At 46.3% G+C, this 14435-nt stretch overlaps 2 protein-coding genes across 2 annotated transcripts; one reads left to right on the plus strand and one right to left on the minus strand.

Moving 5' to 3' along the window:
• Window positions 1–39: 39 nt before the first annotated feature.
• On the plus strand, window positions 40–2352 carry C2H1orf35 (chromosome 2 C1orf35 homolog). The gene is made up of 8 exons (XM_026842662.1): window positions 40–234; window positions 389–542; window positions 626–671; window positions 789–871; window positions 1023–1095; window positions 1432–1511; window positions 1776–1910; window positions 2151–2352. The coding sequence occupies exons 1-8, from the start codon at window positions 141–143 to the stop codon at window positions 2350–2352; spliced, it is 867 nt and encodes a 288-aa protein (XP_026698463.1). The 5' UTR covers window positions 40–140.
• A 4379-nt stretch (window positions 2353–6731) lies between these two features.
• ARF1 (ADP ribosylation factor 1) lies at window positions 6732–11076 on the minus strand. Its single transcript, XM_026841820.1, has 4 exons — window positions 10897–11076; window positions 10121–10231; window positions 9327–9451; window positions 6732–8304 (listed from the first exon to the last, which is right to left on the minus strand). Exons 1-4 carry the CDS (start codon window positions 11042–11044, stop codon window positions 8143–8145), a joined length of 546 nt encoding a protein of 181 aa, XP_026697621.1. The 5' UTR covers window positions 11045–11076; the 3' UTR covers window positions 6732–8142.
• Window positions 11077–14435: the final 3359 nt, after the last annotated feature.

Raw genomic sequence — 14435 nt, forward strand, 5'->3', positions numbered from 1 at the left:
CCCCCGGCTTCGGTGACCCCCCCGCCCCCCCTTTTCTCGCCCCGGGGTCGCACGGAGGGGCTGGTGGGGGCAAACCGGGGGCTGATCCCTTTGCAGGTCACCAACTCCCCCGTCTCAGCACCGCTGTGGGGGCTGGCGCCATGTTCGGCTCATCCCGAGGCGGGGTCCGGGGGGGCCAGGACCAGTTCAGCTGGGAGGATGTCAAGACGGACAAACAGCGTGAAAACTACCTGGGTAAGGGCTGACCTTGGCTGAACCCCCCCAACACCCCATCCCCATCCTCCCTGCGCCCCCAACATGATTTTGGGGTGCAGGTGGAGGTTTTTGGGTGCAGTGACGTGACGGGGGGAGGGGGTGTGTGTGTGTGTGTGTGTCTCGCTTCCCGTAGGGAATTCCCTGATGGCACCGGTAGGCCGGTGGCAGAAGGGGAAGGACCTGACCTGGTACACCAAGGGCAAGAAGGAGACGGCCCCCACGTTGTCCCGCGAGGAAGAGCTGGCTGCTGTCCGCCTGGCCGAGCAAGAGGCCATGATGGCAGCCCTGTGAGTCTATACCCCCTCCACCTCCTCCAAAAAATAAGGGGTGCAAGGCATTACCCCCCCCATCACCCCATGATATATTATAGGGGCTACAAGAACGTGAAGAGGCAGCCCACCAGCCTCAGCAAGGAGGTAAGGGGGGGGCACTGTGCATCCCCCCAGCATCACCCCATGCAGGTGTCCCCTCCCCTCGGCTCTATTTGGGGGGGGACACACACACCCAGGACGCTGTGCCCCCCGCTCCTGCAGGACCTGGCCGAGGTGTGCAAGCGGGACAATGCCGAGCGGGACAAGAAGGACGTGGACCGCGTGGTGGGCTTGGGCAGCTCCAGGTATGGAGGGGGGTGAAGGGTCTCGCATCAAAACGCACCCTCCCAGCGCAATTAGATTTTTATATTTTGTCATTTTTATGCTTTTTTTTTTTAATCTTTTTGGTGTGGGTTTTCGTCATTTTGTGACTCGCTGCGGCAACATTTGTCCCAGCAGCAGCGCTGGACGGGTGATGCTCTCCAAGGAGGACAGGGAGGCAGCCAAGATGGGGCTCTCCATCTTCACGGTACAGCACTGCGCGGGTCACATCTTCTGTGTGAGGTTTAAAAAAAGGGGGAAAAGGGAAAAAGCCTTACCCCACACTCAGGGTATTTTATTTAAAAACAAAGCTTGTGGTTGTAGCACCTGCAAGAGCTCCCCACGTCCTGTTCACACAGTTAATTTGTGGGGTTGTCATTTGGGAGCGGCTCTTGTGGGTATTTTGGACTTTTTCAAAAATTAATTAAAATTTTTTTTTTCCAAAAGGTATTTAAATTTTAAAGGCAGAAATTTCCTTTTTCTTGTAATTTGAAACTATGGGCTCACAGTGTCGCTCTGTATTTCCCATCTCTTCCAACCCTAGCACCAGAAAGTCTCCAGCAGCCCGGAGACATCTGGCTCCAAGAGGAAGCAGGAAAAGGAGGAGAAGGTGGAGGAGAAACGGTGAGGATGAGGACCACTGCTTTGGTGGGAAACCACCAGAAACAGCCTTTTCCTGTTAGGGAGTATTTTGCAGAGTGCTTCTACGGCTCTGTTTGGCATCAGACTTGTTCTGCATCTGCCTGAATCACCCCCAAAACCTCTTTTTTAAAATTTTTTTTTATTTTCTGGGGACTTCTTCTTGGCCAAGGAGGGCCATGGTGGCCTGTGCCTGGAGGGAGGGATGCGCAGGGAAGTGAGCCTCACTGCTTGATCCCTTCCCTGCAGACCAGAGGGTGTCAAGAAATCCAAAAAAGAGAAAAAGAAGAAGAAGAAACATAGGAAGGAGAAAAAGAAGGAGAAGTATCACAAGAGGGATGCTGCCTCATCATCCTCCGATTCTTCTCTGGACCGGAGTGAGAGGTAGCTATGTGGGGATGAGGGTTGAGCCCTGGTTGTGGGGCCTTATTTTTTTTGAAAATGAAAATTTTGGAAAATTGCTGGGAAACAAGATGAGGCGTTTAGGAGAGCCCCATGGTCATGGCTGGCATCAAGATGCCCTGTCAGCATCTCTTGGCTTTCCCAAATCCCTTTTTCATCCCCAGAACCAGCTTGTTGATATCCCCAGTGTCCCTGCTGTCACTTACCCCTCCATCCCTGTAGGCACCACCGGAAGAAAGCCCAGCAGCGCCCCGAGACCTGGCGGCAGGGCAGCCACCGGCAGCACGACGCGGGTTCCTCTGACAGCAGCTGCGGTTCGGGCAGGAGCCCCCCACGCCGCTCTGCCCACTGCCGGAGTCAGAGTCAGGATGGCCACGGTCGGCACAAGGCAAGGAAGAGGAGCAGGAGCAGGTCGGAGGACTGAAAGGGAGCATGTTGTTTTTGTTGTTTTTTTTTTTTCCCAGAGAGATCTTCACATAGGCTATATATTTTTTAAGGTTATTAAATTCAAAAAGCCACAGCTCTGCAGTTGCCAAGGCTGAGTCTGGCAAAGGGTGTTCTGTTTTGTGATACCAGCTGGCAGCTCCCCTGCTGTTGCCCCCGGCAGTGGAGGGGGGCAGCAGGTATCTAGGCACCCTTCTCGGTCCCTGGATCCGTCCATCCAGGCATGATTTAGCAGGGAGGATGCTGTGGGGTGGGTGCTGGCACTGGAATGGTTCTGGCTGTGATGCTGGAAATGCTGTCGATGCCTCATGTTTATGCGGAGACTTTGGATACAGTCATTATTATTTTTTTTTAATATCTTTTGATGCCCTGAAGTAACTGCCAGCAAAGCAGCGGAAGAAGAGTTTCTTTCCTTAAACCCTCAAGTTCATTAGCTGCAAAATAAAACACAGGACTCACGCACTGCCAGGAGGGTTTTGCATCTTGGCCCTGATGGCTTTGTGATGGTCTGACTGTGGGGCTCTCCACGGGGCTACACATGCTCCCTGTGTGGCATCACACACCTTCCATAGGGCACACATACACCTGTGAGCAGGGGTGTTCCTCACCCCAGGAGAGGGCAGAGCCCTGGCTGGGCTGCCCCAAGGTGATGTTCAGCCACCACCATCCCCAATACATTTTTAATTTGGGGAAGTTGTGAGCAGGAGCTCTTCTCTCCCTGGTGGGACATGGATCACAGGTAGCTCCACACCGCCCCCAAACTTGCTGTGGAGTGGCCTAAATCACCACAGGGATGGTCACACCGTGGGGTCCCTCTGTGTCCCCTGCATGGGGATGGAGCAGACCACCCCCTAGAGACAAGTGCTTTCCTGGTCTGAGTTTGGGGAAAAAAATGAGGACCTTGTGACTCAAGCAGCTGCAGGCTAGGGGGATAGATCAGCTGAAAAACAGCTCTTTGGATTAAATAAATAAAAGTTAAATAAAATTTAAATAAAGAAAGGATACTGCCCTAATTAAGAGCTGCAGGAAGAACCTCTAAAATCACTCCTCTGCGACAGGGAGATAGATGGACCTGGGGTGTCTCCTGTGCTGTTTGCGTCCACCCTGCAGCAGGGCAGAGAACAGCAAGCTCCACTCCCATTCAGGGTTTTAAACATCAAAACATGAGTATTTACATGCTTGGCACACTGAGAAAGGGGAATTTTATGTCAATAAATAGAAATATTGATCCAAATGGAAAGGGGTTGTCCCAAGCAGCTCAAGGCCAGAGAATTGCTAGCTGCTGGAGTGGCCGTGCCAAGCACAAGGGGCTCATTTGTGTAATTAATGATGCAATTTCTCCTGCTTAAGACAGGGCGATTTTGTGTGTCTTGGCAGACAAAAACCCCGGGCTGGCAAGCAGCCTCGGTTTGCACTTTGGCAACGTTGGGGGGTGGGGCAGGGGGTCTCCTGTGTCATCTTGGCAGCTGTGCCATGGCCCTGCCCGCAGCCAGGCAGGAGGGAAGGGAGGTGCAGCCAGTGCAGGGTGGGACCAGGCGTGTGCCCAGTGTCAAACAAGGGCAGCATTCAGCACAGGGAGCAGGGGGGCACAGCAGGATGGGGTGATGAGCTGAAATAAAGCCCCTTCTGTCCCACTCCCCTCCCTGGCTGCCAGCACGTGCTTAACCCTGCCAACACAGAGGAGTTGCTGCAGGGCAGCAGCAAGCTTTGGTGAACCCCAAGATGCATTTTTTGGGGGGGTGTGTGTTTAACAAATTCTCAGCATGGTCACAGGGCTATGCTTGCTCTGACCCAGCCCAGGGACCCACCACGTGGCTACACACATGCAAACCCTGTGGCCCAAGTGGGGTAGCTCTGAGTCCACAGCCAGAGGCTTGCCAGACTGAACTCAGGGTCACCCTCCTGGGGAATTTTGGGGTCCTGGCTGCCTCCACGGATGGTGGAGCAGGGCTGTGCTTCACAGGGAACTCGGTGCCAGAAGCTCCAGTCTGAAAAGGCAACTACTTGAGAGCTGAAACACTGCAGTGAGCAGACAAAAACCCAGGGAAATCCTAACACCTCGCTCGCGAGTCACACTCCCTCTGCGGGCTCCCACTTCCCTGCCTTCATCTTCCAAGCGGGCTGGGTTCTGCCAGGATGATTCGCATGCCAGTATCAGAGGGGGTTTGTTGATGTGGCAAGTGGAGGGGCTGTGGCAGGGTTATCCTGGCACAGTTCAGCCTGGTCCCGAGAGCTTCACCTCCCTGGCTTTCTCCTGCCTCCTGCAGAGGTGGCACCTCTTGCTCTCTGCTCCAGCACCTGCAGAGAGGTAGTGTGCTTTGTTGCTGCTTTCCCCGCCCCCCAGCCAGGTGTGTCACAGCTCAGCCTCTCACACTCTCGCTCCTTTGAAACCCCTGCCAAGGCTTTATCCCCTCCCTGTCGCTTTTCACAAGTCCTGTTAAACCATTCACGGGGCTGCAGGAGCTTTACCGGTGCCAAGGAAACAGGGTTGATGGAGCAGCACGATCTCTCGGGAGCGAGGGGAGACAGGGAGGGTTGCAGCCAGGCTGTGTCCCCTTTCAATCCTCACTTCCAACCCCAGACAAGCAGGCAGCAGCTCTTGCCACTTGCCCTGTCTGAAGGAGGTGCTGGTGCCTGATTCACACTTAAATCTGAGCAAAATACAGACAAGATAAAAATGAGGGTGAGTAGGAGTGAAGGAGCCTGGCCCCATCCCCACCCCACCAAGCTGTTGGTTACTGGGTGCACTGAGGAACCGCACCAGCTGCAGTTCAGTTCTGCTGGAGGGAGCTGGTGTTTTGTCCTCACCCTTTCCCCTGAGCTGGAGCTGCCTCCTGCCTGGCTCAAATCCCCGGGGGCCTGGCCGAGCCCAGCAAAGAGCAAAGCCGAGGGCTCGGCTCCCACAGCTCCCCACTCTCAGATAACATCAGCACATTCCTCATCTTCTCCTCCAGCAGTAGCTTCTGCGCATGGCAAAGCAGGATCTGTGGCATGGCCGAGCAGCGTGGATAGGGCCTGGCCCCAGTGCCGACACACCTCGGGTAAAAACCACCACTTCAGAGCAGCCTCTTGACTGCCGATGGGGTGGGGGTGCTGCGTCACAGCAGGTCATTCACCCTTTCAGGGATGGGGGATGCAAGAGGACTGGGGGGCTCTGCTTTATTTCAGCAGTGCAAAGTGACAGCAACACAAGAGCTGGCCCTTCCAGTTCAACTCCCTCCCAGAACAGAAATAAGCAGATGTCCTGCCCTATTAGGCATTCAGAGCCTGAAATTCAAGGCAAGATGAACAGCTTCAGAGGAATAACCTGATTTACAGGAGTTTTGTAATCCCAGCGCTTGCCTAATACTATTTACTCTCTACTACCAAGCACAAGGAACAGACACAGGGCACAGGCAGCCCTTGCTGGGAAATCCAAAGCAACCTGACCTCCCCCTACAGCCCCCCCAGCTGAAGATGGGGCAGAAGACACCCATCCCACTCCCCGAGCCTCTGCTCAGGAGGGGACAGTCCCAGAATAAACCTGCGCTCAGGGTGAGGGCCGCTCTGTGCACACATGTGAAGCAGCTGCCACGCTACTTGAAGGATTTGGAGAGGAAACAAAACCTGAGAAGTGTGATCTGTGGGACAGAGATCAGATCATTCAAAAGGCCAGCAGCCCCCACCCGACGCCGAGAACGCAGACACCAGCTCAACAGCCTACAGAGCAGCACTCCTGCCTCCCCGCCCAGCCGTGCCCACCCCCAACACCCCGCCACAGCCCCAGGTTACCTGCAGGGATACTGCTCTCTAACCTGCATAACAGACTTTTCATCTTAGTTTTCCAGCCTGTGTTAACGGGGAATCTGCTGCAATTCCGGCCAGGAACACAGCCAGCAGCTGGCCACTGGCCTGCACCCAACCATCCACGAAGAGAAGCGGTGGCTGACGGGGAAGGCAGCAGGAGCAGCTGGGAGGAGCTCTGTCCCAGGTCCGGAGGGGACTGCGGAGTGGAAAAATGCAGAACAAAGTCTTGAGGAAGGCAGACTTCCTTTTTTTTTTCCTCCCCAAAACTGCTGATTGAAGGATCCTATTACTAAGTGTGATCAACAGGAAGAACAATCTGTTGTGGGAAGCACTGGGACTACTCAAGAAGCTCAACAGATGTCCTTAAAGCAAGGAAGGGACTCCAGCAGAAGCCAGCGGGACCACAGAACCACTGCCCACCTCTTCCCCTGCAGAACTCCAACTAGGAATGATACACCTGAAAAATATGGTGGACGTCCTGAAATTTTCAGCAAAATGCAGGTTGGATTTGCATTAATCTAGCACACAGTAATGTATAAAGATGATACAAACCAACATGATAACCAGTGCAAGTTTCATGAAACTTTTTATTCAACAAGTATTTCATTATGATTCTGCCAAGATGATCAAATGAACAGCAAGGCATAAAAAACATGAAATAGTTAAGAGATTTTATTCTAATAGCTTTAATTACAGTGCTTGTTTGTCGAAATGAAAACTGAAAACAAGTATACAAAACAGTTGATTACTAATTGTGTATTGAAAGCAATAAAGGTTTTCACAACACTAAATAAACCAGTTCTGATAGTTCCTCAAGTTAAACAGCTCCAGCTTCTTCAGTGTTTATCAAAATACAAAAGAAAAGTAAAGAGGTCTTTTTTTCTGATGGCAAATCTGAACCTTGCAGTATGAGGGATGCCAAGGGTTTTCACACATATACAGATATGGGATTGTTTCAAAATGGGATTGAACACTTCTAGAGTGGAATGACTCTCCAAACTCTCATGCTTTTTTTTCCCCTAGACACTATACATAGATGTTTGGTGTTTTTCATGGCAATTCTTATGTTAAGTACAGTACTTTCTGCCTATAGAGCTTCGGACTAGTACAGGCTGTGCTTTTTGTGGAAAGGTTTGCCTTCTGGAGTGGTTTACACACAAGAAAAGTACAAAACACTTTTGACAAATACAACAGGCTAAAAATGTTGACTTCCAGAAAATTACTCAAGTTCAATGGAAGTGATAAATCTCACCCTGAACCAAAAGTCAGATGTTTAGCATGAGTCTGCAAGCTCATCTAAACTAGGTCTGACAAATGTTTTAACAAGTATGAACAAATATGAGCACATACTGTGAGCTACAGAAAGAACCAGAGATCTATTAGTTATGGTCTGTTCTTTAACCAGATGAAGCTAATTGGGTCTCAAACATGGCTCCGCCATTTGAAAAGAATCAAAAGTCACCACATCAGAGCTAGAACAGCAGAAGCTATGTCAAATGTTTGTATGTTGAAGTGTTTTTACTTTTCCTTGACTATTTAAAAAAATACAGAATTCAGGTTAAAAAAACAGCCACCAAAATGGATCTCAAAGATCTCACAACCCAACCGAGATAGTATTCAGCTCTACTGCACAAGGACCACTGGCAACCCTTATGTTAACCCACTTAAATCCCTTCCAAGTACTAAACAGTGAGTTGATTCTTTACAATAAAAAAGCTGAGTAATATTGCATAGGAGTACCAGAAACTGCCTCATTGGAAACAAAAACTATTTACATTAAATAAGAAACCTAACTGTTTTCAGGCTTGTATTTGCCACATTTACAGCATGATGCAATATATACTGTGACAAAAGAAATGAAAACAGCTTCCGGCACTCAATACCACAAAGTAGCACAGTTTGCCACATTAGAGTAAAGCGAAGGGCGAATAGAAGGAAATAAGAGGGAGGGGTGGAAAAAGAGGGAAGAGGAAGGTTTATGGTTTCATTTCTGGTTTCGGAGCTGATTGGACAACCAGTCCAGTCCTTCATACAGACCGTCTCCACTAGTGGCACAGGTTGCCTGGATATACCAGTTCCTGTGACGAAGAGAATGCAGTCCAAGTTTGTCTGTGATTTCTGCTGCATTCATCGCGTTCGGCAGGTCCTGAGGGAAGGAAGAAGAGTCATTTTCTCCCCTACTCGCTGAGAAGCGATGCCCGCCTCCCTAAACCGTTTTTGATCATCAGCTTTAAAGCCATTAAAAGAAAGTTAGGAGCTCTCTTTCAGAAAAGCTCAGTGGATTACTTTTATATTCAAGCTATTTTCTCTATACTAACAAAAGTCTCAAAGGTTTAATAACACAATCAAAAGCACATATTATAAAGTATTTCTTTTCAGAAAACAGAAGAGAGACAGTTGATGTTTGGATCAAGTCATCAAGCCCCTCAACACTGACCCAATACCACTTACAATTCAAGGTCCATTTCATTCACATTCTATAGAAAATGTTTTCTACAACTGCAGTTAAGATTTAAGATCAACTTTTTTCATAAAGTAGTCCTCAGCTTAGTACTACTTCTGTTTACAGTCCATCCTTCCTGCTCCTAGACAAGACTTATTATGGCTTCTTTACCCTTCTCACGTGAGCCTGTGCAATCAGCGAAGCACAATGCTATTCCTTCTGTAAATTTACTAGTCATATTTAGGGCCCTCGACGTTTGGATTTAAGCTACCAAGGCCTTTACAAGCAGCAAAAGGCAAACCTCTCGGCTCACTCTGTGACCTGGAAGAGTGTAGCTCACAGGTCAACACAAGTACATTAAAAATCAACACCAACACTGGTGGTGCCCTCAAACACCCTAACAAGAATTCTGTGAGGTTCTGGCATTCTGGCCTTCTTCTCTGTTAGAAAAAAGCTCGGGGCAGGTGATGTACTTGAGCCAAACCAACCTTAAAAATTAAACCAGTAGAATTCTTCCCTAAAACGGAAAATACCAGAATTTCTATTGGCCAACACTGTTTAGAAGGATGCTCCTTTCAGATAAGAATTGGGTAATTTAATCTATGTTTGCTGTCTTCAACAAAACTGAATGGACATTTATTGAGACCTTACCTATTATTACACTGAAAACACAAACACGTAATTTTTCAAGAGTTCTTACAGAAGGAGACCTTGCTTGGGCATACCTGTTTGTTAGCAAACACTAATAAAACAGCATCTCTAAGCTCATCTTCTGCCAACATTCTCATAAGCTCTTCTCTGGCCTCATTCACTCGTTCTCTGTCATTACTGTCAACCACAAAAATCAGACCTAGAAATAAGCAAACAATCAGAATAAGCATACACCTGAAGTTATTTACAAATGATAAATACCTCTGGTGGTCAAAACTAAGCTTTGAAGAGAAAATCATACAAAACTATTCAGTACATATCAGAAAAAAATAAAATTTTTCTTATTACTGTAATCTCATGTCTGGGAGAAAGTCTCTTCTTGCTGGTGAAAGCAAGTGTTAGTCTACATTTGTGTTTTTGGAACTCGTTCACTTCATCTACATAACCACTTGATATCTTTCAGTGAGTAGCAGCTCTTGAAATCCTGTGACAGGACTCACAAGAACACACACTATAAAGGTGCAGCAGTGAAAGAAGTGACAAACTCAGTTCATGGGGCTGTTAGGAGCTTCTTGTAAAGACTCTGCATTGAAAGCAGAGAGCTGTGATGCTTACAGAAGCAGCGTAAATATCTAAACTTGCTCTGAGTCAGATGGACAAGACTGGTTTCTAGATTTCTTCCCATCCCTCCTTTGAACCTGCACTAGATTCACAGAGCAGCACACAAATTTATTATTATTTTATAATAACTTTATAATAATATTATTTTAGAATAATAAATATTTCCATCCCCCTCCCATATCTACAAAATTATCTTAGTAAGGACATTAAGAAAACTTCTGTAAACCTGTGATTTAAGCAGACTCACCTTGTGTGTTCTGGAAATAATGGCGCCAGAGTGGTCTGATCTTATCCTGACCACCTACATCCCAGACTGTGAAGCTAATGTTCTTGTATTCTACTGTTTCCACATTGAAACCTAAACCAGAAATTGTGACAAAAAGTTAAAACACAGTTGGCCCCAGACCTATTATATTTACCAAGTCACACTCAGAATGTCATAATTTAAAAAGTTATCTTAAAATTTAAACCTACTTTAAATAACCATAATCTTACACTGCAGCTCTCAAATCAAGTGTGGCCTTTCTGGAACTCCTGCTTCCACCACCACTCCCACTCCTGTCAAACTAAGGATCAACAGCTGGAATTACTACCCGCATAGATAAGAAATACAGCACAAACCATATTATGTCAAAACCCTTTGGACTTTAAAGACTGCAAATAAGGTATGTCTCTGATCACACAGTTCTTGCAGTTACCCTCCAAAAAGGTGTCACCCTCTACTTCTCAGTCTAATCTACGTGATGCCACAACATGCTTAGGAGGGCAGACCACCCTTCTGTGGCCCATAAAGGCTTGTTCCACAAATGACTGAAGAGAGGGAATGGAGTGAAAAAAAGAGTCACGTAATCTGTTTCCAATGCGGAACATTTGGCTGTGCCATCTTCATACCTTGGTTCTAGCAAGTGTTTGTTCTGACAGTCAGGTCACTTAAATCAACAGAGGGGCAGCTGAGAAAGACACCACTGCAAACAATAAGATCCAAATCTCAAAGCAAGCAGTTATATAAACATAAAATCTTACCTATAGTAGGAATAGTAGTTACTATTTCACCAAGTTTAAGTTTGTACAAAATAGTAGTCTTTCCTGCAGCATCCAGACCAACCATTAGAATACGCATTTCTTTTTTGCCAAAAAGGCCTTTGAAGAGGTTAGCAAAAATATTTCCCATGCTTGAAATATGTTCTCACTGGCCAGTTGAGTCTAGAGGAAAAAGATCACAGTGTCACTGAGTTACCAATGGCATTCTGATCAGAGCATAATCAAGCACTAAAGAAAGTATGAGATAATATGAATCCTTTATAGGCACTCCAGCCACCACCATACATGATTTTTCCCCACACTGAAGCACGACAAAGATGAACAGATATGCCAAAACTTACTGCTCATAAAGCAATGCTTTAAACCTTTCAAATATTCTTTCAGAGATTTTACTATCAAATGCTGTTCTCAAACTTTTATTTGCAAAATTGATGGTTTGCTTTCAATGCAACTGACCACTTCAGGTACTTCAGCCCCAACTGTTACAGGATAATTTATCTGCAGCTTGAAGTGTCACCATAAAAAATGCTTTTACTAATTGAACTGCCGTTAAAAAAAAGTTTTAAACGTGTGCTCATCTCTTTGCTGCCCAGCAAAGCAACAGCTGGTCCTTCTTTTGCAAAGGAAACTCAGAATACAGCTTGGATTCTCTCCTACTCAAAAGTTTCCTTCCTCTCAAACCCTGAGGAAACGGCCTGCACTGGAGGGAAACCTTCTCTAAGAAGCAAATCCACATTTACTGAAACTATCGAAAATTAATAGCCACATTAAAAGAGGCAGGTTTAGAAATAAATGCTTTTTCCTTCACTGCAAACATTTCTGCTTGGACGCTTAGAAGCGATTAACTTCACCAGGAGCTTCCTGTTTAGAATCTGGGGAAACTGCCTTTCCACTCCAGCCCTCAGGGACACTCCCCGTGTCCTTGGGACCCACCACGAATTCCACAGATTTCCCCCCTTTCCAAACTTACTACTACACGGTTTACAGCGACTTTGAAGTCACCAAGAGAAGTATTATTCTGCTGACAGAAGGTATGAAAAAAAACAGCCTGAAAGCTTTACAACGAGGTGTAGATGAGCATGTTACACGGCTACGGGAATGATTCACACCTCTGCTGCTGCTTTGTTTAGCTCTCAGATGTCAGCTTAAAAAGAGACTGAGCCCAACAGAAAATACAAGCTTAAAAGGGCAGGAGCACGTACAGCCAAGACGAATAACATTCAAAGGATGGGTTTCCTTAAACCAAGTCACACAATTTAAAGTACATTACCAAGTTTGAATCAGCTCTTAACGATATTCTGTATTTCATGGTGAAGTTGTGTGTCTGAAGCAAAATTCTCAAAACAGACTTTACAGACTATCTAAAACCATTAAAACAAGCTTTGAACTGAAAAAAACACATCACAGAACAGAAAACTTGTCCCACTCAGTTGAGCTCTATGCTAGGGATGTGTGAAGTCTGGCTTCCTCACTCAGCTCTGCAAAAGGTCTAAGCGGTTGTGTCCTTCTCAGGAAAAGCTTTGTGTGATACATTTTTAACACAAAAGTTAAACACTGTAACATTAACTAAGTCACATGTCTTAGCACCACCCAGCTCCCCAGTGAAGTTCAGAGTCCACTCCAGAGTTCCCGCATGACATCAATCACCACTTCAACTTGCTGAAGTAACTTGAGTCAGCGATGTATTTTATATGACTGAACCTCACTGTGATCGAAACTAAAACTAAACTCTATAAGCCAGACAGGGCAGCCTGTGGATTAAAACCAAGCAGGAGGTTTAAAATTTCTATTATTTCAACATCTCTTTCATGTTTTTGTAGCATGACCATGAATATTCAACTCCCACTTGAATATACGAAAGCTGTATAAACAGGAAAGTTAATTAGGAAGTAGAGAAAACAGTTTTGCTAGAGTCCCTATTTGTCCAAACCACTCACACAGCAGGAAGTCACTCCCCAGCCCACAACAGCAGCTCTTACTGGGCTGGAGGGGAGGGAGGCTGTAAAGCTCTCCTTTGTCTGGCTGCTCATGCTACCTCTCTCTTCTACTTCCCCTGAAATGCAATAGTCAGGGTTGAACTGGAACATTTTACCAGAGCTCCTGTAACCCTCCAAAATGAGCACAGGAACTTTTGTAGCAAGAGAACCTCACAAGCCCTGCCAAAGAACACCTTTCTCGTGTTTCTGTATGTTTAAAAGCACGACAGGTTATTAAATGCTTGGATCAATAGCAGTAATCTGGTTAACACAGAAAAATCTTAAGCATTTCCATCCATGACATCTTTCTCAATCCCGAAGAAGTCCCAGTCTGCTGAACAAGTTGCTTACACTTGGCACTAACACAAGGGAATCCCATTAGATCCTTGTTTTCCTGGCAGCTATTTCCAGGTCAAGTGTGCCCTCTACCACCGAAGCTGCTTTTATACCAGCCATCCTCCTTATTTTAACTTTTTGAGAAGAATGAGAAGTTAGATTTAAACAATTGCTTTCAATTTCCTTCTTGTTTCTTTCACATTCCTACTAGGCAAGCCACTTCTGTAACTTACTGGGTACTTCAGGGTAGGTGACATTACAGAAAGTCCAATTTATTTTTATAGGCAGTGTAGTTTACAGCCTACCTCTGCAAGACAAATGTGTTTAGATACTAAGTAGAAGATAGCTGAATCATTGCTGCCTGTAAGAAAAATACTAGGAGAAACCCATCTGCAGGAGGAGTCCCACAAACTGTTGTGGGTCCCGATCAGTGAACTGCTGGATGCTGCTGGGGCAAAAGCGAGAGGGTCTCTGTCTTCACCACTGCAGGATCACCTTCTGACCAGCAGCTAGAATCACATTCATCTATTGCCACAGAAAAGAAAATCATACTCCCATAGTTTTGTACATTAGACTCCTCTCCCTACACTATCACTGTCAGTATTTCATTACTTTCTATTGTCTAAGAAAAGGACCTCAAGTTCCTTTCTCTGTATCATTAAAATCCTCAACCAAATCATCATCACAACTGTGACCAGCCATCAGGTCTCTGCTTTTTAGACCATTCATGCTGTCAAGCAGCACAGACACTACCACAGCAGAATCTGCCGTGACAGTTTAGAGCTGCTTCCCAGGACTTCGCTGCCATCCATTAATACAACTCAGCTGAGGGATCACGCGATTACTTCCACTGTACTTCAGAGCTGAATCTGCTTACTTTAATTCTCATTTCCGTCCATTAGTTGGGACTACAAAAGCCAACATAAGCAATCTGAAAATATGAGGAAATTAAAGACCCTTTCAGGCTAACTAAGCAATCCTGCCACTTTTCAGACATCTTCAACATCTTCAATCTGTATCAAGACTTGCCAATATATTGCCTATATTCTACACTGAAGCTTAACTTTCTCTTTTCCTCAACCCAAATGGGGTCAGTAATTGCTACACTGATCATTTTAAAAACACAAATTCAGTAAAACACCTAAAAATATAAAAGATTCAGGTTGTGAGCCGCTTGTGTACTTCATCATATCTTCAAATGAGGTATCT

This window comes from Athene cunicularia (assembly GCF_003259725.1).
Source record: "Athene cunicularia isolate RWA chromosome 2 unlocalized genomic scaffold, athCun1 chr2_part1, whole genome shotgun sequence".
NCBI lineage: Eukaryota > Metazoa > Chordata > Aves > Strigiformes > Strigidae > Athene > Athene cunicularia.

Bases quoted from the DNA above. Each gene is read 5' to 3' on its own strand.
- C2H1orf35 (XM_026842662.1), top strand. From the start codon at position 141: ATGTTCGGCTCATCCCGAGGCGGGGTCCGGGGGGGCCAGGACCAGTTC. The intron at 1,096-1,431 runs GTACAGCACTGC...TTCCAACCCTAG, and splicing joins TGGGGCTCTCCATCTTCACG to CACCAGAAAGTCTCCAGCAG. The intron at 1,911-2,150 runs GTAGCTATGTGG...CCATCCCTGTAG, and splicing joins TCTCTGGACCGGAGTGAGAG to GCACCACCGGAAGAAAGCCC.
- ARF1 (XM_026841820.1), bottom strand. From the start codon at position 11,044: ATGGGAAATATTTTTGCTAACCTCTTCAAAGGCCTTTTTGGCAAAAAA. The intron at 10,232-10,896 runs GTAAGATTTTAT...TTTCTGGTTTAG, and splicing joins AACTACTATTCCTACTATAG to GTTTCAATGTGGAAACAGTA. The intron at 9,452-10,120 runs GTGAGTCTGCTT...GCTTATTTCTAG, and splicing joins TTATTTCCAGAACACACAAG to GTCTGATTTTTGTGGTTGAC.